Source organism: Lycium barbarum, chromosome 8 (assembly GCF_019175385.1).
Source record: "Lycium barbarum isolate Lr01 chromosome 8, ASM1917538v2, whole genome shotgun sequence".
Classification (NCBI taxonomy): domain Eukaryota; kingdom Viridiplantae; phylum Streptophyta; class Magnoliopsida; order Solanales; family Solanaceae; genus Lycium; species Lycium barbarum.
Genome location: NC_083344.1, coordinates 3,258,447 through 3,279,493, shown reverse-complemented (window position 1 = coordinate 3,279,493; position 21,047 = coordinate 3,258,447). Strand labels below are relative to the sequence as shown.

Here is a 21,047-nt window from a genome sequence, read left to right as displayed (position 1 = left end):
TCCTATGCATTTAATTTTATGACATTGTTAGGGTCCTGGTCCTATTATTACAGACTGTACTAATATATTTATTATACTCACTATGATTATTGACACATCAAATTGGGAAGACTCTTTAGGTCATAGATGTGGCGATTGATTCTGTTCTTCCACTTACATCTTAATTAAGCGTTATTCTTTTTTTCCTCTCAATTGCTGTTAATCTTAGCTAAAAAATGACACACACACACACATATTAGCATGTTGCTACATTGAAGATGGAATAATATTATGTAAGTCTGATTGTGTTTGATAGATACACTTGAGGACGAGTTCAGGGGTTCAATAGAAATACCACTTAGTTGAGGTGCCAAAATGAAAAAATGGGATAAATTTAGAGGTCCGCATATGCATTAAGCCAAAAAGATTTAGACCTCATCCCAATAGCTGCTTGCTCAGCACTAACTATTCTTTAAAAAACAAAAAACATCAGATGGATTTTGAGCATCTTCCCGTGCCACCGACGTGGCCACATGTGGTTGGCGGCGGTCTTCGATTTCTGCCAAAAGTCGGTTTCAAAAAAAAAAAAAAAAAAAAAAAAAAAAAGTAAGACCAAGCCCCTTCGCTCTTTACTTAGGACTGGGGGATCAATTTCATGCTGGAAATTCGGCCGTTTGTTCCTTTTTCCTTTTCCCACTCAATGAATGTTTTTGATACAATCTTTCTTTAACTACTCCGCCACGGCATCTGATTGATCCAATCTTTCTTTAACTACTCCACCACGGCATATCCAAATACACCGTTCATCTGCTGATTTTTTTATGATTCGATTGTTTTAAGAATACTTTTTCCCTTTCTACGTTAAAAAATTTCTCTCCCAAGTTTAAAGTTTTTGATCTTGCCTTTTTTCTTTCTCGAATTCAAAGGAACTTGTACACATAAAATGACTGTTTATGAGCCAGATCCTGATGTAGTAAGGTGGAATCTCCACCTTATAGATGTTTGTGGTATAAACAACGGTGGTTCTGTCGGAACTATTACTCAGTATGACAGGGATTTTTCTCAACTTGGGTATGTTGTTATGGAAGGTTATTCTGAGCCTACACATACAAACGTGGAGAATGATGAGGTAATTGCCCATGCTCTTCAGGAGGAACTATCGAGCCTTTCATTCGAGGAATCCATAGGATCTTCACACACTCACCAAGAACATCGGAAAGCGTCAGTTCTTGATGGCAATCAGGAAGACACAAATAGTAACAACAACAACATAACCAGTGTAGTCTCACAAGTAGGGTCTGGGAAGAGTAGTGTACACACAGACCTTATCCCTATCTTGGGAGGTAGAGAGTTTATTTCGTATAGATCTTCGGCTCAAGGAAAAGCATATCAAAACAGTGCGGAAAAAGAGGAAGACACAGATAGTAATGGAATGATTACTTTTTGCCCTCTTGCAGTTACATCATCCAATTGGGATCATCAAGAAATTTCGCCAGAGATAGAGGATGAGTCTCTTCTTGATGGTGAAGTTGGGAAACGTTTGAATCAGTTGGCTGCCATCCCTCATGTTCCCAAGATTAATGGAGATATACCCTCAGTAGATGAAGCCAAATCAGATCATCAAAGGCTGATGGACAGGTTGGAAGTATATGATCTAGTTGAGTTAAAAGTTTCTGGAGATGGCAACTGTCTATTCCGCTCATTGTCAGACCAAATATATCGCAGTACTGAACATCACAAATTTGTGAGGGAACAAGTTGTTAAACAGCTAAATTCCCATAGGGAGTTGTATGAGGGTTATGTTCCTATGGTCTATGATGAATATTTGAAGAAAATGAGTAAAGCTGGCGAATGGGGTGATCATGTAACTTTGCAGGCTGCTGCAGATTCATATGGTGTTAAGATATTTGTCATTACATCATTTAAGGACACTTGCTACATTGAGATTATTCCACAATGTCAGAAGTCAAACAGAACCATATTTTTGAGCTTTTGGGCTGAAGTGCACTACAATTCAATCTATCCACAAGGAGAATATCCTGCTGGAGAAACAAGAAAAAGAAAAAAATGGCGGTGGCTAGGTTGAGCCTTGAGTAGCACTTACCACCTTCTTTTGGAACAGCGCACCTTATCACGAGAATTAGGGGCTTTGTGATAACAACTCATTGTATATATTATTCTCTTTATCTTTCTATGAAGTATACAACAATTTTGCATATTTTACGGCTTTCATTCTGTGTATATATCATTTTCATTTAATTTTTGTAGTTAGCTCTTCAATTATTGATTTATTTATATGCAATGCTTTTGTGCTTGTATTTGTTGCTATTTTTATTTTCCAAAGAAAAAAAAAAAGAATTGAGATGCCAATTTATCAGAGGATTTGCAATTAGCTTCCTTGAGTTAACAGAAGCTAAATACATGAATGTATGAAACTTGAGGATTTGAGATTGTGAGGTATCTTGAAGAGGTTTGATGATTCTTACTGTATATACTCTGTTCAACATGGTAATATCTCGTCCTGAGAAAACTTAACCACACCCGATATTTACACCAATCCAATGAATGCTACATAACATGTATTTTACATACACTACCATCACTAAATTGTAATTAATCAATGCATACTATGACCTCAATTTATCACTTAATTGTGATAAATTAATACAATTTGGTGCAAACATTTGGTGCAGGTATGGGTAAGTTTTTGCCAATCACTCCCAAAAGCTCCAATTTCGAATGTTGTCTTGTCTTCCCACGTGATATCATGAGATCACATAAATACCAAAAGAAATGTTTTTGTAGGTTAGCAGCATGTAATCTAAAGAGTAATGGTAATTTACAGCACAAGGAATGTGGTGTTTCCATTTTCCAGACTATTAACTTCTGAATCCTCAAGTAAGAAAGAGGCATATGCTACACTTAAGTAGTGCAAGAGAAGTTGCAAGTATTAAACTGCATATCACATCATCTATTTGTACGTAAACTATGAAACATTACTTACATCATCTTTACTTTTCTCACCACATCTGGCACTTTAATTCACAGAAAAATTTCCCAATGAAAATGTCAAGGAAACCTGATCCATCGTTGCATCTCAAGTATATTTTTCTCCACACTATTGCAATTGACAGATCTCCCACTTAAACCCTGGAAAACCAAATATTTGTACAAATTCAGCTTTCACATATTTTAGCTTATTGGATATAAATTTTGTATCTTACGTGAACATCTGTGGTCTGTTGCGGGAGAGTTGAGGTTTCTTAATTGGTGATAGGATGAGATTCCTAAGGGTCATTGAGGGATTGCTTGCTCCAGTTGCAACGCCAAGCATAGGACGTCCACCTGCTCGTCTATTTCCAGCATCCACTGGTATCGCTGACTGTCTTACAGGGGAGCCACTCGAGACATTGAAAGGCCCAGAGTTGGAATTATTCTGTCTCGCTGGAGGCCATGCGTCTTCTCTTGGTCCTGGAGTTTCAGGAGTGAGAACCGACCAATCTGCGACAAATGAGTCGACTAATGTTTTGCTAAAAGGTTAATGCAGTTTTGACAGCAAAATACTCAAATTTCAAAGAATTCTAAGAATTTTGACAATGAGTAATCAAATACCTAAGCAGAATTCATCATTTAAATGCAAAGAATTTTGACCATGAGTATTCATACTCTGAGACGAACAAATCATATTTTTCAAACTACACCAGCCTCACATGTGCCATGTGATTATTCTAAGTACAAAATGAGTTACCTTTTCCCATATTATCTCTGTTATCCATCATATTAGCAGGATCTGCGAACAAATCAGGCTCTGGTCTTGAAAAGAAATTACTTGGCTGAATGGCTGTGCGCTTTACTGAATCATATTCATTTCTCAACTGATCAAACATTTCATCAAGTTTTCTTTTTTGCCTGACAGTAGAAACCTATGTTATTTCTGAGAGTACGTACCAAAGATTGCAGATTTTAGTAGTAAATCACAGCACACTTTGCAACTAGAATCTGCGTTAAAGACGGTAAGAAGAACCTGGATTTTTCAGCAAACTTTTCTTCCTGCTTGTCTTTAGATAAGCTCTCAATCTCTTGTTCCATCATTTGGCACTTTTTAGCCGCCTTCTGGTATGCAGTATGTACTTGCTCCAACTTTTCAGAGAATTTTTCCTGCATCATCTCACATTTCTGACGGCATTGAGCTACTATCTTGTTCATCTTGAACTGCATTTCCAATTCCTTTTGCCCAATGTAGAACATCACACTTCTGTAGGCACTCTTCATTACTGGATATGATTAAGGAGAAAGTATTTAAGCTAACGTAAATACCATTTCTGGATGTTGTTAGCCTACATCAAATTTGGGAAGTAGTACGTTAATTTGAACTAAGCCAACTTCACTATACATTAATGTAAACTAAGCCAACTTCAATATACGTTAGTTTAAACTAAGCCACCTTTACTGTGTTTTAAAAGTAAAACTGAAGAGTACAGATGTTTCAACACAGGACAGACGATGAAGGATACATATCTGTGGTGTAATTCCAGCCATGACCATCTGCATGAGGGTGTGAACAAATTTTAAATAGGACGCTGATTAAGAAATGAGTGAAACAAATATGATTAAATCACATCAAATGTAGAAGGTGATAAGGGAGCAGTCCTTTCATGAATGGATGCTTACATTTATCCATTCATCGCCTGGATTGATGTCCACAGGTTTCATGAGACTGAGAAACAAATATTTCAAACGCTCGGTCATACAGACTCAATAAGATGCCAAACATTACTTAGAATGTTTAATTAATGCTAGTAGAAGAAAAAGACCAATTAATAAACTTTAGCAATGAAACACAAAATTCTGTTCCTGAAGTGTCATCACCCCCCCCCCCCCCCCCCCCCACCCCCAAAAAAACAAAAAGCAAAATATAAAAAAAAAATGAAAAGCAAATCAAAAGGAGAAAGGGACAAGAAGTTATAGGAAGTGCAAATTTAGATATATCTATTGCAAAATCAAATCATTTTTTGGTGAACTAACAACATTTGACCAAAAAGATGAAAGCGATATTAGATAGAACTAACCTTTTAGACAGAACTTGATCACAGATAGGACAAGCGGCATCATTGCTGAGAATCTTGCTAGCATCATTCTGACCTATTAACATTGTTAAGGAATCATAGCAGTTGTACACCAAAATCATCTCCATGAGAAAACTGCGCAAACATACATGTCTCTATGGGAACGTAATCTGTTTTTGGATAATGGTGGTATCCATGCACATCAATTGAGCCATCAAGTACCAGCTATCCGCCACCAGTATAGCGGATAACTCTTTGCACCAAGACTTTGGCAGATGGGACTTAGTGTAGCCTCTGTTAGATTCAAACCCTGATTCCCAAGATTGTAATTCTAGTTTTCGACCACTAAAGACATTCCCTGGGGGCTGGAACACACAAAACAGATGCATGTCTATATGGAACACATTCAAAAATAGGATACAGAAGCCGTGGCCACAAGTGGTGGTGATGGCCTTTCGTTCCAGTTCTCGCCAGCAATCATTGCATCTCATCTCAACCTTCAAAGATGATTGTCAATTTCATAGCACGTTATACAAAGTTGTGGAATCATTCAAAGTTCTGAGCATAACGTTTCTGATCCCATGCACTCTATAGCCATCGACACAGGAATAGTCAATAAGAAATGACTAATTATCCCTAAAACAGTCGACAAGATCTCCGAACAAAGTTTGCATCTCTAATTACACAGAGACAATCCACTTAACAGCCAGTTGTAGCTGGCTAATCCAATTTCAAACGTGCTTGGTGTGAAAGAAATGCCTAATGGCAGCTAGAATATCAATATCCATAGCTGAAACCTTTAGCTCCTTACAAAATGTTGAAATATCAGGGTTCATACTTGGATAGCTAAAGGAAACTAACTGGAAACACACAAAACACGTTTTGATAACTAGCCTAGAAAAGAAAGTTAACTATCATGTGAAATTGCTTGCTGCTTATGTGTCGAAAATCAGAGTTTTACAAGTTGATGAATACTCAACTTTCTATAAAGAAAAACATCATTCATATGCATGAACCGAGATAACTAAGAATTTAGGTAAACAGAAGTATCAGCAAATTTAACAAACCAGCTATCAGCTACTACATTGATAGTATACAATACTCATAGCCTATTTGGCCAATTAATTTGAAAAACACTTTTGAGCAGCAATTAATGTTTGGCCAAGCTTTTAAAAAGTGTTTCTAAGTATATTTCCTCAAAACTGCTTTTCAAAAAACTGCTTTGGGGGGAAATTATTACTTTTTTTTAGTTTCTGAAAAACAACTTCTGCTTATGCTACTCCTACTCCTCAGAAGCACTTATTTTCTCCCAAAAGTTTGGTCAAACACCTCGTTTTTTTTTTTAAATACTAAGAACTTTTGGCCTCCCAAAAGCTTGGCCAAACAGGCTATGACAGTTTATAATGTTGAATTCATTGTTTACCTTTTCTAGCTTATATATATATATATATACGGAAAAGGCTCATAAATACCCTTCACCTATGGAAAAAGGCTCATAAATACCCTCCTTCCACCTTTGGGTCTAAAAATACCCTTAAGGTTTGTTTTTGGCTCAAAAATACCCTTTAAACTAATAGAAAAAAATTGGCTGATTAAAAAGACACGTGTCATTTTTTAATTGGTGCCATATTTTAACTCAAAAATAATTAAAACCCACCCAAGTTTTTAAACCCAAACCCGTTTTCACCTCAACATTAAACAATATGTTCTTTTTGTCCATGGTTCTTCTTTTTCTCTTTCTTCTTCCTCAAAGCAGCTGGTAGAAGAAAAGGAAAAAAGACTTGGCAAAATGAAGGCTAGAAGGGGTAGACTTTAGGGCAATTCAAACTTAAACTTTTTTTTTTGGGTTACTATGGTGTTATGTAATGTCAATAGACAAGTAAATTGATGTTTTTGATGTTTTTGTGTTGCATCAGTTATGCAATTACTACTTTTGAGGTGAATGACTATACTGGTGCTGTTTTAATTTCTGTTCTGGTGTTGATTTTGATTACTATTCTGGTTTTTATTTGGTTTATGTTGTGGTGCTGTCCTGAAGTTTGATAAATATTATCAGTTTATGTTGTGGTGCTCTCCTGAAGTTTGGTTAGACATGTTCACAAATGTCCTTTTACAATTGTTATTTTGTCCCATGTATTTTCCACCTTCTGGAAAGAGTACTTCAACATTCAATTTGATGCGCTTTTCAATTCACTGATGCAATAGTAATATTTGTGACACTTCATTCCCCTGAAATGGAGGTGATTGGACTCACAATAATATTTGGTAATCTCCACACAATGGCCGCAAAAAAAATCACTAGCTGCATTGGCTAAAAAGAACTGGTGCTAAAAAAAATGAGAGCAGGTAGAAATTAGCTTGAGTATCAACCTTTATAACCCAATTGGCGGTATAGAAACTAGCTTGAGAATATGCCAGTACTAGCTTATTTTGCATCAAGCCTTATAACTCATTAGCATTATACATCAAATGACTATGTAAAGTCTTATTTTGCAGCAACAAAATAGCCTTCAATATAAACCAAATTTTACAATTTCAAAAACCAAATGGATATAGTCAACCTCCATTTTAACATATCACCATTGAAATACTAACTGCATAACTTCAAATCTGAAATTTTACATAAAAAATGGTTACTTTCAAATCTGAAATTTTACATAAAAAATGGTTACTAATCACCATTACATCACTTAAGCAGCAACAAAAACAATGAAAAGAGACATTTTCGCATAAAAGAAACAAACTTTATGCAAAGATAACAGTAGATTTTGATAAACAAGTTTGGAAGAAAGAAGAGGAAGAAGAAAGAGAAAAAGAAGAACCATGGAGAAAAAGAACATATTGTTTAATGTTGAGGTGAAAACGGGTTTGGGTTTAAAAACTTGGGTGGGTTTTAATTATTTTTGAGTTAAAATATGGCACCAATTAAAAAATGACTCGTGTCTTTTTAATCAGCCAATTTTTTTCTGTTAGTTTAAAGGGTATTTTTGAGCCAAAAGCAAACCTTAAGGATATTTTTAGATCCAAAGGTGGAAGGAGGGTATTTATGAGCCTTTTTCCATAGGTGAAGGGTATTTATGAGTCTTTTCCGATATATATATATATATATATATATATATATATATTTAGCTTAGTTGTTCATTCTTTTATTCTAGTTCTTTTGTTATCCATTTTGGAGAAACAATGTTTAGATGTCAATCAAGGCTTTTTTAAAAGTTATTTCATTCACTATTATTATTGAAGCCCTTATGCCCCGGTCTCAACCATACTAACAACTCATAAATAGTGAAAACAACTTGTGTATCTGTTCAAAACGTAATTTGGAACTCAAATGCTCATATCGAGATGCCGACTTGTTGTCAATTAATCACATATTCATAGTTGAATTACTTTTTTGTTTGGGCCAAAGGCTAGAAGCAAAATCAAAATCATCTTTTTTTTTTTTTGGCGGAATGACAGTTCTGGATTTGACTCCCCACTCAATCAAGTATTTTTTTAAAAAAAATCGCAAGGCGGAAGTTTGTAGCAAAGTTAGGCCTATTCAGGCGGAAGTTTGCCTTAATAGGCCTAACTTTCGCAAAAAATTAGGCCTATTCGGACAAAAGTTAGGCTTTAAGACAGAGGTTTGTAAAATTTCAACTAAGCAACAAAAAAAAAATCCCTGAATGCCTGAAGGCAAAACGCTGGTGAACGCTTTACTCATGTTTTTCTTTTTTGTTGAGGAAATGAGATCTCTTGCTGTAACACCCCGTACCTTTAACGAAAGTTTTGACCACGATCCTAGACTTAGAAAATCAGATAAAGAATGTGGGAATTGAAATTTTCCTGTTCAGTCGTGATATGGTGGTTTACGCCCATGAACAGTGGTCGTATTTCAATTTACGCCCATGAACAGTGCTCGTAAACTGAAACCAAGAATTTTTGAACATTCTGGAATTTGACATTGAGGTCATATGGTTAAATACGGACCGTATTTACTTTATGGCCCTTATTTCAAAATGTATTTGGAATTTCGAAAAACTTACTTGATGAAAGTTGTAGATCATTGAAATACCTTTCCAATGGTATCTTACGGGGGTCAAACGGACATCTGTGCAAAGAGTTATGGTCATTTTACTGAAGAGACGCAGTGCAGTCCGTATTGCAAAATACGACCCTTATTGCAGTTTACGACCCGTAAACTGAAAATACGACCAGCACTGTTCAGGTCGTAAATTCAATTTCACAGGACAGTATATATTCATCCATATCAATTCAACTCATTATTTTTCATTCCTTCAAACCCTAGAACGACCTCCTACTCTCCTCCAACATCAAGAACACCAAGGTAAGTCCATCCTAATTATTCCAACTCAATTCTAACATATATCCTTGTAATCTAAACAAGAAATCATCATTCCTAATCTAGGGTTTTCAAGAAAACCCATCTCAAGATTCAAGAATCAAGATTTAGGAAATCTTCTCCAAAATCCAAGTCTTTAATTCAAGTTTTGAAGCAATTAAGGTATGTAGAACTTTCATTCACATGTGGGAATCTCTACGTTCTTCCCCATGATTCGTTTCTTAAAATCCATGAAGTTCAAATCCTAGGGCATTAAACCCAACATATTGGTAGCCCGTATTTATGTATTTATGTACATGAATCTTGTATATGTATTCGTTATTTTATTCCTAATCTTCCATTACGGTTATTAGGAACCTCAGCTTAATCCATGAATCATGAATTCTTCCTCATGTGTTCTCATTATGTTTATATGAAACTTTATGATTTTATCTAGTAAGTTACAAGCATGTTTTCAAGTCAATTATATATATATATATATATATATATATATATATGATTACAAACTATTCTTAGTACTCATGAATCAAGAACATGTTTGCAAGACTATGACAAGTTATCTTATGAAACTATTTTACGAGTTATTTCATGAAACCATGTTCACAAGTTATTTCATCAAACCATGTTTACAAGTTATTTCATGAAATCATGTTTACAAGTTATTTCGTGAAATCATGATTACAAGACAAGTACAAGTTAATTCACGAAACCATGTTACAAGTTATTTCGTGGAATCATGATTACAAGTTAATTCACGAAAAACATGGGCTTCTTAGCCAACTATATCATGTTCATGTTTTTGGGAGTTGCATGAATTACCGAGAAGGCTCAGATAGCCTGAAACTATGTAGCCACCATAGGACAAGGATTGCTCCGCCCAGTTAGGACGATACCTTAATTTTACACTGAATGGATCCATCAGGCACGTTACCACCTTATACCCTGGCAAGGTATAGGGGCTCTGCTGGTCCGGCGAGGTACCGGACTCCACGTATCCACGTGGTGATATCATATGTCGGTTTATGAAATACTCTCCTTACTTATCATGTTTTACTTATGATATATATATATATATATATATATATATACTCATGCTCATGCTCATGTTCATGTCCAGGTTTTCAGTTTCAGTTCTTATCATGTTATTCCATGTCTCATGTTATTTCTTTTAGTTGTTTTACATATCAGTACATTCAATGTGCTGACGTCCCCTTTTTATTGCCTGGGGGCCTGCATTTCACGATGCAGGTACTGATATACAGGACGACACATCTGCTCAGTAAGACAACATTCGTATCAGCTTATTGGTGAGCCCCATCTCATTCGGGGTTTAGTCAACTTTTGTTTTATGCTTAGTTATGCATCTAAGGTATGCTGGGGGCCTTGTCCCAGTAAGTATGTTTTCTAGTCAGATCATGATAGAGGTTTCATAGACTAGACAAGTCAGTTATATTATGTCAGACATTCAGAGTCGTATAGCCATTTTTGGCTCATTCATGTTATTTCCGCACTCATGTTTAAACAAGTATTTTTATTAAGTATTATGACTTATCACGTTTTGTAAAGGCTCATCATGCATTTACGTTATATTCCGCTTATGTTATGTATCATGATGATTCAGCAAGCCATGTGGTTCGCTCGGTCACATGCAGTCAGGCACCGAGTGCCGTGTTACGTCCAGGCCATGGTTCGGGGCGTGACACTTGCCCTCTTACAATTTGAATAGAAAAAATAGACTTTTGAGATCTCTTTTGTGTTATTTTCAGATCTCTTATGTATAAAAAATGAAGATATCTTGTGAGAAGGTCATAAAATTTTAAAAAAAAAAGTTTGTACAAGGATAAAAAACCATTTGTCCCCTTTTTTGTTACATTTCCTTGATATTATGTGGGAGAAATGGCGTTTTAGCTCATTACAAACTTTTTTAAAGTTTTATGACCTCTCTTTATAAGAGATCTTCATTTTTTACACAGAAGAGATATGAAAAGATCATTTTTTTCTACCCAAATTGTAAGAGGGCAAGAGATCTCGTTGCTTGTACGGTAGCATGAATATTTATTTAGATGATTCTGGTTTGAATAAGAAATTAGGAATGAGATCTCTTGCCCCCTTACAATTTGAATAGAAGAAAATGACTTTTCAGATCTCTTATGTATTTTTTTCAAATCTCTTATATATAAAAAGTGAAATCTCTTGTAAAAAAATCATAAAACTAAAAATAGTTTGTAATGGACTAAAAAACCATTTCTCCCGAAACGAGGAAATGAGACCTGACTTGAATTAAGCTCAACTTATAGGTTCAAAATTGAAAATTTGAAATATCCACTTTTACATAATCAAGAAGTAATTAATTGTTTTCTTTCAAATTTATCCCTATTTAGATAAGTGTGTTTTTATGCAATTAAGAAACTACATTTTGTCTGGTATGTAGTTCAGTCAAAAAAATCTATTTTTTTCTAGAAATTAATATTTTCTTAAAGGGTGTATAAAAGGCAAAACCGGAGGGAATATATCTTTATACATAAATAAGTAAAAGGGAAAAGATGCAAGTATACCCCTCAACTTTGCGATTTAGAGCAAATATACCTCTCGTTAGAAGTGGTGAATATATACCTCTATCGTTACAAAATGTATACCCCGCCGGTACAAAATGATACAAATATACCCTTTTCGCTGATGAAGTTTTTTTTTTTAAATCATTTAGTTTATTTTTTAATTAGAAAAATGTCACGAGACTTTAAAAAAAAAGTCTACCTATTTTTTTAGTAGACATATTTTTTTAAAGCCACATGATACTTTTTTTCTGGTGTGTCGGGTATGGTTCGTTTAAAAAAATATCTTCGTGACTTTAAAAAAATAAGTCTACTTATTTTTTTAAATGAACTAGACCCGACCCACCAGAAAAAAATTACTATATAGCTTTAGAAAAGTATGTCTACTCAAAAACTTTTTTATAAAGTAACTTGACATTTTTTTAATTAAAAAATAACCTAAATATTTTTTAAAAAAAAAAACCGTCAGCGAAAAGAATATATTTGCATCATTTTATAATAGCAGGGGTATATTGCACCATTTTGTAACAACATAAGTATATTTACACAATTTTATAACGATATATATATATATATATACACACACTATTTTATAATAAGGTATACTTAATTTAAATTGTAAAGTTTGAGGGATATTTGAATAGAAAGAAGTCCAATTTTTCTTTAAAGGGTGTGTAAACACGAGAGATAATTTGAGAGTGCTTACCCGATTCTTTAGGAGAGCCAAAATTTCCCACAGATCTCGGTTAGTAAATTAGGATTTAAGCTTTGATTAGTGGATTCTTATGCTTCATATTGTTGCTAGGGTTTAATATCGTGCTAAAATTCTTGTAACATTGAATTGAATTGGAATTTTGCAAAAAGAGAAAGAAAAGTGTATGTGATTCTTGGTCTTTTTGTATAGAGTTAATAGGTTAAAAAATTCTAACTATCATCATCTATGTATTAAAATAAATACAGTTCAAATGCAAAAAAGGGAACAACTATTTTTCGCAACGGATAGCTGGGGCTTAAAAGAAAAAAAAAGTGCATGTGATTCTAGGTCTTTTCGTTTAGAGTTAATAGGTTAAAAAACCCCTAAACTATCACCAATTTTGCGAGTTTCATACCTAAATTATTATGTTCCTGTTACCCTGAACTACAATCCCTTTATATTAAAAGCCCTTGATGGAATATGTTTCAAAATGTTTGAGATAATTGAGAGGCGCGTGAGAGATGTAAAAAGTCTTAAATATGAGTTCACCTGACACCACGAGTTCTTGGTAGTTTGGGGGGTTTTCTGAACAACAAAATAATAACATACCCAGTATAATCTCGCAAGTAGGGTTTGGGAGGATAAGATTTATGCAGACCTTACCCTACTTTTGTGGGGTAGAGAGGTTGTTTCTGATAGACTCTCCAGGGTGTATTTTCATATGAGTTCATGGTAGTTCAAGGGGATTTTGTGAACACCCGATATTTTAGGTATGAAACTCGCGAAACAACGATAGTTTAGGGTTTTTTTTAACCAATTCACTCTTTTGTATATGCAGGAGTTGACATTGTAATAAAATATTTCAGCTTGTTGCCGTCAACTGTGTGAATTGTTTTCCTCTTTATTGTTGAGAGTTAAATTGACATTGTATGTTCAAATGATTATTAATTGAGAAGCTGCTGCTTGTTTTTTTTGTAAATGTGTTTTCCGCCAAGGCTTGGACGGAAGGGAAGAAATTGCCTAGTGTTTTTGCCTTCGTTGGAATTTGAACCTGAGACCCATTGATCCTCAACCCACTTTATGGATCATGAAGCCTCACTCTCTCTTGGGTGCTGATTAGTTGCTTTCACCTGTGTACATTGATGATATTTTTCTTGAAAGTTTTGAATTCGCATTGTTTATTAGTTGGCATGGGATTGGCTTTTTTACCTTATGATGCTTGTAATATGGTGTAGTGTTGTGATTATATGTGTGGTTTTCTCTTTGTCATATTCAGGTGACGATAAATAGCGTGCTTCTGAGATTGAAAATGAGCCTGGTGCACATAATTGAGTTTGAGGAAGGATGGGATGTTATACAGGAGGGAATCAAAAAATTGAAGAGAATTCTGGAAGGACAGCAAGAATCATTCAGCAGTGAAGAATACATGATGTTATACACGTATCCTTAACATTCTTTCTTCTTGAAGTTTGTCTCTTGAGTGGATAGATTTACAAAACCCCTAACTATCACTTTTTTGCGAGTTTCATGCCAAAATTATTAGGTGTTCCTATTACCCTACTTCCTTTAGATTAAAGTTGAATAGGTGGCACAATGTTTCTGATAACATGGTGAGAGGCGTGTGGGAGATGAAAAAAGTCTTAGGAATGAGTTCACATTGAACAATGAGTTGTTCAGGGGGATTCTATGAACACCCAATAGTTCAGGTGTGAAATTGGCAAAACGGTGATAGTTTAGGGGGATTTTAACTTATTCACTCAATCTTTCTTCTACATATACTGCCACTTGAAACTATTTGGAGGAGCTTTTGGAGGGTGATGTTCACATAACATGTAAATACGAGTTCATGGTAGTTTAGGGGTTCTGTGAACACCCAATAGTTTAGGTATGAAACTTGCAAAACGGTAATAGTCTAACGGTTTTTTTTAACCTACTCACTCTTGTGTTTATATATGAATAATTATTTCTTTAGTATATATAGATTGTATTATATTTGCAATGTGCCAAACATGTACGCTTGCCATGGGAGGAAGCTTCTCCGTAATTTGAAGCATAGATATGTATATTACATGTGTACACAGAGAGCTCCTCACAATTACTCTCAGCAGCTGTATGATAAGTACAAGGAAGCACTTGATAAATACATCAATTCTACTGTAAGAAGCATCAACTTTCTATCTTATAATCTATGTTGCTCGGATTCTTCAAAAATTCCATCGGATGCAAGTCGGATCCTCCAAAGTAGTGCATTTCTGGAGGATCCGACACGAGTGCGTCAGTATTTTTCTAGAGTCCGAGCAACGTAGCTTATGATAATTAGGCCAACATATTCATGCAAATTAGCGGACTTTTTGTTCGAGTTATACTTTTAATTAGGCAATTAACGAATAGGACTTGAGTTTGATCTGACAATATTGGTGCTCTTGTAGTTGCTTTGCTAATTGCTGTTCAATTTTGCAAATTTGTGTTTGTATTCTTGATTAGGTTCTGCCTGCTTTAAGAGAGAAGCAAGATGCTGAGTTTATGTTGAGGGAACTTGTGAAGAGATGGGTGGATCATAAGCTTATGGTCAGGTTGCTCTCACGATTCTTCCATTGTCTCGACGTGAAATTTCTTACCATAAGGTCGCTACCTTCACTGAACGAAGTTGGTCTTACGTGCTTCCACAATTTGGTTTGCTTCTTGGCATTCCTAATTTTGGATAAGCATTTGTCATATCTTTGTTGTGTGGGCAACTTATTTCTGTTATTGTTGACAATAGGTTTATCAGGAGTTGAGCGGTAAAGCTGTAAATGGAGTTATTGTGTTGGCAAGTATCATATCTCTTGTTCTTTTTCTCTTACCCCCACCCCCACCCCCAACAATCTCATTGACCCCAAGTCTTTTGATACTATTTGCTTGTATCAGATTGAAAAAGAACGTGAGGGTGAGCAGATTGATAGAGCTTTATTGAAGAACGTGCTTGATATATTTGTTGGAATTGGAAGGGAGAAAATGGAGTATTATGTGAATGACTTTGAAGATGCGATGCTTAGAGATACTGCAGCTTATTATTCTCGAAAAACTTCATGCTGGATCGTGGAAGATTCTTGTCCGGATTATATGTTGAAGGTACAACTCATAATTTATAATTTTCTCTGTAAAATGGTTGGCTATTGCTTTAAGTTGCCGGAGTAAATTGTGATACCCGTGCTTTGCTTTGCGAACACAGGCAGAGGAGTGCTTGAAGAAAGAGAAGGATAGAGTGTCTCATTATCTCCACGTTAGTACTGAGACAAAACTTCTGGAGGTCAGCATTGAAATTTACCCTGCTTTTCATTTTGGAGCAGAGAAGATGGTGCTTCTTGTTTTTGTGATATTATGTCAGCTCGAGACAAATCTAAAGGGGTTGTTTGGTTGTTAGTTAGAGTTATGCAGGTATTAGTAATGCAGGATTTAGTTATGCAGAGTTTAGTTATTCATGTATTAGTTATTTCATCTTCTACCCTGCATAAAATAATACATAGATTCCCTCATAACTTATGTATGTATTAGTTATGCAGGATTATAAATTGGTAACCAAACAACATACTTGGTGTGCTGGATTTTATACATAGCAACTAAAATGCTACCAAACACAGTACTAGTTATGCTGGTTTTAATGAATAATTCACTTTCTAACCAGCAACCAAACAACGTACTTGGTGTTATATTACTTAAAGCACATCTTCTTCGTTGGTGCGAGGTGGTGGTCGGTCAGTGATATTTTTAATTTTTTTCAAGGAAATAAAATCATGAAAAGTTCTACAACGCACTTATTGTTTATGTCTTTGCTCTAAAGTATTCGCCTGATAGATACTAGACTTAGAATGCTGAAAATTCAGACCTTCTTCATGATGAAAATTTTCCTTTAGTTGGATTTGTTTTCAATGCCGAGACCAAATTTGTGATGCAGAAAGTGCAAAACGAATTACTGGTTGTATATACCAATCAGTTACTTGAGAAGGAGCGTTCCGGATTCCGGGCTTTGCTTAGAGATGATAAGGTATTGGTTCCCTTTTTTGCTTCTATTAGTTTCTGGTAGTTTTGATTTTACTGTTATTTGATGCTCTCTCTTCTGGCCTTACTGCCCCACTCTCTTTGTTCACGCAGGTAGAGGATTTATCTCGAATGTATAGGCTATTCAGCAGAATTTCTAATGGACTGGAACCTGTTGCAAATATGTTCAAACAGGTATGTTTGTTTTCTATGCCAGTTTTCTATGCCAATTACTAACTGACAAAAGGATTAGTTATTTAGTTTTATTGCTTTGGCTTACCATATGCTGATTGTACATATTCCGCAGCATGTAACTGCTGAGGGCATGGACTTGGTGCAACAGGCTGAAGATACGGCAAGTACCAAGGTGAATTATCCATGTTCCTGTTACATATTTTTTAGGTGGTTTTACACTTAAGAACGATATTTATCTTAATTATTCAAGGGGTCTGTTAATTGTAAGCGAGTCCAAGTCCTTCTAATTAAATTATTAATAGGAAAAAACAGCGAGAGGGAGGTAGAATGCATGAAATACCATTTCGAGAACAAATTCTTTTGCACAATTATATGAAGTTGTCCCTATGGTTTCAAGAGTTTTTTGTACCGAATAATAATTTTATAGTAGTGTTAAAGTGCTGATATGTGTGTTCTTGCACAGGCTGAAAGTTCGGGCTCAGGGGAGCAGGTAGAGGCATAGTTCCTACATTTTGATTTCACTTTTATGTAAATTAAGTGCTTATTCATTAACCGGGGACTCGTCCTTCTCCTCAGGTCTTTGTTAGGAAGTTGATTGAGCTCCACGACAAGTATATGGCTCATGTTACAGGCTGTTTTGCTAATAACTCTCTCTTTCATAAGGTATGTTCGACAGTTAACAGTTGTCTGCTGATCCCTTTTACCTTTAATCATTTGTCAATGTTTCTTATATCTAATGCTTTGACTATTATAGGCTCTTGTCGCGGCATTTGAAATCTTCCGCAGTAAGATTGTATCCGGAAATTCAAGTGCAGAGCTCCTTTATGGTTGTGATAATATTCTTAAGAAAGGTGAGAGTGAAAAGATCAGTCGTGACTCGTGACGCTATTGAGGAGATTGGATAAGCTATAGCATGAACTGCACTCTTTGGAAAGTCAGATGATACCATAATACAATCAGAACTCTTTATAACCGCCATGCTCTATATCAACATTCCACTATGATGGCCGAATGTTCTTTGGAACTGACTTTTCATTATGTTATATATTTTTCTATAATAATAGTTCGCTATAGCAGCCCAAAAAGTGTCATTTGTCTGTAGGGTTTAAAACTAAATAGACGCATAACACAGGCAGATTCTGCATTTTACTCCCTTTGTTATTTTCTTCAACAGTAACATTGACATGGTAAAATTTACTTAAGTCTGCCCAGTTTTACATTTCCTATTGAAATTCTGATAGTCTTGTTGTTGTCCAAACCACTGGTTCTCCAATTCAATTTTTTCGGTAGATATTTGTAGTTCATAAATATACAATGATAAACTGGTTGATTATATAATGCATCTGATTAATTAATTCTTTTAGGGATATCTATACTACTAGCCGGTGTACATATATTGTACATTGATTATACATAGTTACATACGTATTATACATGGATTATAATATATTATACATCCGTCAACTATTTTTAGTTTAAGCGGTTAAGTGAACGGCTATTTAGGTTAATTATTCATTAAGATCTCTTTTGTTATCCATTTTAGCAAACTGTTTAGATGTGGATCAAGGTTTTTAAAATTTATTTCCTTCGTTGTTATTATTGAAGACCTCAAGTTTCAATCTCAACTATACCAATTAGTCATAAATAGTGAAAACAACTTATCTACGTGTTCAAAACGTAATTTGGAACTCAAACGCTCAAAATGAGAGGTCAGATTAGTATAAGTTGATCACATAATCATGGTTGAATTACTGCTTTTTCCATCGAAGGGCTAGAAGCAAACCAAAATACTAAACTAGGGAAATGTATGCAAACTTTTGAAAGATTTTATTTCACAGTTGCCAAAAATTTCAGTGAACTTTACTCTCTTTAGCCTAATATATTCAATATTAATTACTAAGTCGCTGTCAGAATACTTTCAATTCGACATGATTTTACTATGTTGTACTAATTATTTTTTTAACGCTTTATTAATGCTTTTTTTGTTGCATTTCCTTGATAATATGGTATCATTGCTTGCATGTCTAACTCGAATACTTCATTTGGATGATTGTGGTGGTAGTGAGGAACTACTAAGACATTTGACTGTAATTAAGCTCAAGTTATAGTCTTAGAATAGAAAATCCAAAACATCCAGGCCAATAAATTTGAATATTAACTTATAAATCCAATCCAAGCTTAGCTGAATTGGATTTGAATTGTAATTTCTTCAATATAAAGATCGAAATTCTAACCGATTTTGTAATATTCAATCTGAACTGCCTGAATGTCAGCCCCAAAATTCACAGGACAACTTGGTATAAAGACAAAAAAGGAAAAAGAAGTCATGCTAGACATATATATCAAGTTGTAATCGATATTTTGCTACTCCATAGTTGTAAGCTGTAATCTTTGAAAAAATGTAATTGTTGCAGTCTTGCAGATGCCACAATTTGAGCCAGCCCATGAGGATTTCACATGCCAGCCTTGAAAAAATGGCTTGCTTGAATAACCAATGAATTTGCCATAACTCTTCTCATGCGCATACAAACTTTGGGACCAATCATTCCTTCTATTTGGTCCATTGCTGGACCACTAAAGACTCCCCTATTTCACACCAGGACTTTAGGATTACTGGCCCAGTGTACAAATTAAATACTCCCCTATGTTTGGCTATTCCATGGAATTAATCATCGTGCATGCAAGCTTGTCCAGACAATTATTTTATTGAAGAATTAACTGAAATGGACCCCCACACTGCTTAGATTGAAAATAGCCGGCGGATTGAAAATAGCCAGCGGATGTATAATATATGTATAATTGATGCATAATATGTGTATAGACATGTATAATATATGTATGCCAATTAACAAAAATAAACAGTGAATCCAAACTAGTCGAGTTCAATATTCATTTGATGAATCACACCACTTGCCAATTTATTTTTGTTTTGGAACTTCCCTTGTCCATATTAGAAAAATAACAAGTAAACCAAATAGGTAAATATAGTTAAGTAGGCTATTGTTGACACATATAGTGTAAATCAACCTTTACTTAGATTTACAGCATCGAAGGGAAATAGCTAGCTAGTGGCCATGTTGGGGACAATATCAACCAATCCAGAAGAGGCTAGGGTTTGGCACTTATTTATGGTCCCAAACGGGCTAAAGCTTGTGAATTTCACCTGACAAAGTCATTATACCACCCTGTAACTGGTCCTGCTCTTAGTTTGAAGAAGGTCCCCTCCCATCTCCTAGATACATATTTTCACAAGGTTTTGTATTTATTGTTTTCATTTGATGACAATAGAAGATTCATACGTTCTTTCATAAACCAAGTTCCACCCCCATCATCATTGACTTTTTAAGTGAATTTTTGTCAATATGCCATTCCGAGTCAAATGTGAAATTTTTGTGTGAGTACACTGCATTCACTTTCTTTTCATGCAGGAGTACTATCCAGAATTTCGAGAAGACGGACTTACTATTAATGAGAGGTGAATTCTGAATTTAAACTTGACGGGTTCAATTTTTAGATTTTTACCATTGAACCTATTGCACTTTGAATTATGGGTTCAATTTTTTTTTATTTTTTTTTTAAGAATTGTAGTAACTTTTCACCTATATATTTATAGACCGTTTTGAAATTACCGAGTTAAGTTGAATCTGCTGAATATATGCTACATTTTAAATTTCTACGAGTTATAATATAGACATTTTGTTTAATTATATAAAATTTGGCAGTGACAAGGAGAATTGGAATTTCAATTTTCAAGCTCAAGGATTTTGAAAGAATAAATCAAAGAAGCAAGAAAAAGATAATTAAAAATGCAAGAGTGGACACATATGTATCTTATCCCCCACGGTGGACCTGATAGGATCAGATAGTAAAAGTTTCTTTATGTATATCAGGTAAAAATTTCACAAGGTAACTTATTTTGACGATGCTATTTAACATGTTACTTTTTAAATTCTTTTGTATATATGAAATAATTTAAGACATGTGGTGTCTAACTTAGATAAAAATGTCTTAAGTTAAAAATAACTGAAGTTCAGATATACTTCAGGTAAAAATGACTGAATTCGATCACATATGATAAAAGTTCAGGCAAAAGTGGTGAACTTCAGCCACATGTGTCTGAACTTCAATCATATGAAATTTCAGACACAATATATATAAGATCGCCCAAAGTGAGCAGATTTAGAAATTTTACTCACAACAAA

At 34.8% G+C, this 21,047-nt stretch overlaps 3 protein-coding genes across 4 annotated transcripts; 2 read left to right on the top strand and 1 right to left on the bottom strand.

Moving 5' to 3' along the window:
• Nucleotides 1-418: 418 nt before the first annotated feature.
• Nucleotides 419-2,293, top strand: LOC132605705 (OVARIAN TUMOR DOMAIN-containing deubiquitinating enzyme 9-like). Its single transcript, XM_060318889.1, has one exon. It carries the CDS (start codon nt 923-925, stop codon nt 2,063-2,065), a length of 1,143 nt encoding a protein of 380 aa, XP_060174872.1. The 5' UTR covers nt 419-922; the 3' UTR covers nt 2,066-2,293.
• Nucleotides 2,294-3,199: 906 nt separating this feature from the next.
• Nucleotides 3,200-5,229, bottom strand: LOC132606080 (E3 ubiquitin-protein ligase CCNB1IP1 homolog). Its single transcript, XM_060319412.1, has 6 exons — nt 5,049-5,229; nt 4,651-4,696; nt 4,494-4,524; nt 4,004-4,253; nt 3,728-3,888; nt 3,200-3,480 (listed from the first exon to the last, which is right to left on the bottom strand). The coding sequence occupies exons 1-6, from the start codon at nt 5,171-5,173 to the stop codon at nt 3,200-3,202; spliced, it is 894 nt and encodes a 297-aa protein (XP_060175395.1). The 5' UTR covers nt 5,174-5,229.
• A 7,329-nt stretch (nt 5,230-12,558) lies between these two features.
• LOC132605704 (cullin-1-like) lies at nt 12,559-18,069 on the top strand. Of its 2 annotated transcripts, none has more exons than XM_060318888.1 (13): nt 12,559-12,684; nt 13,910-14,073; nt 14,690-14,789; nt 15,118-15,306; nt 15,395-15,442; nt 15,541-15,744; nt 15,845-15,922; nt 16,568-16,657; nt 16,765-16,845; nt 16,958-17,017; nt 17,309-17,335; nt 17,422-17,508; nt 17,600-18,069. In XM_060318888.1, the coding sequence occupies exons 2-13, from the start codon at nt 13,943-13,945 to the stop codon at nt 17,726-17,728; spliced, it is 1,224 nt and encodes a 407-aa protein (XP_060174871.1). In that variant the 5' UTR covers nt 12,559-12,684; nt 13,910-13,942; the 3' UTR covers nt 17,729-18,069. The 2 variants fall into 2 exon arrangements, with proteins under 2 accessions (XP_060174871.1, XP_060174870.1); XM_060318887.1 differs by lacking the exon at nt 12,559-12,684 and adding an exon at nt 13,033-13,403.
• Nucleotides 18,070-21,047: the final 2,978 nt, after the last annotated feature.

What these genes read in the sequence shown, in the direction of transcription:
- LOC132605705 (XM_060318889.1), top strand. Translation starts at nt 923, where the DNA reads ATGACTGTTTATGAGCCAGATCCTGATGTAGTAAGGTGGAATCTCCAC.
- LOC132605704 (XM_060318888.1), top strand. Translation starts at nt 13,943, where the DNA reads ATGAGCCTGGTGCACATAATTGAGTTTGAGGAAGGATGGGATGTTATA. An exon ending in GTCCGGATTATATGTTGAAG is followed by an intron (nt 15,745 to 15,844) that starts GTACAACTCATA and finishes TTGCGAACACAG; the next exon opens with GCAGAGGAGTGCTTGAAGAA. An exon ending in GTTCGGGCTCAGGGGAGCAG is followed by an intron (nt 17,336 to 17,421) that starts GTAGAGGCATAG and finishes CCTTCTCCTCAG; the next exon opens with GTCTTTGTTAGGAAGTTGAT.
- LOC132606080 (XM_060319412.1), bottom strand. Translation starts at nt 5,173, where the DNA reads ATGGAGATGATTTTGGTGTACAACTGCTATGATTCCTTAACAATGTTA. An exon ending in CAGGCGATGAATGGATAAAT is followed by an intron (nt 4,525 to 4,650) that starts GTAAGCATCCAT and finishes ACCCTCATGCAG; the next exon opens with ATGGTCATGGCTGGAATTAC. An exon ending in CAGAGATAATATGGGAAAAG is followed by an intron (nt 3,481 to 3,727) that starts GTAACTCATTTT and finishes CATTTGTCGCAG; the next exon opens with ATTGGTCGGTTCTCACTCCT.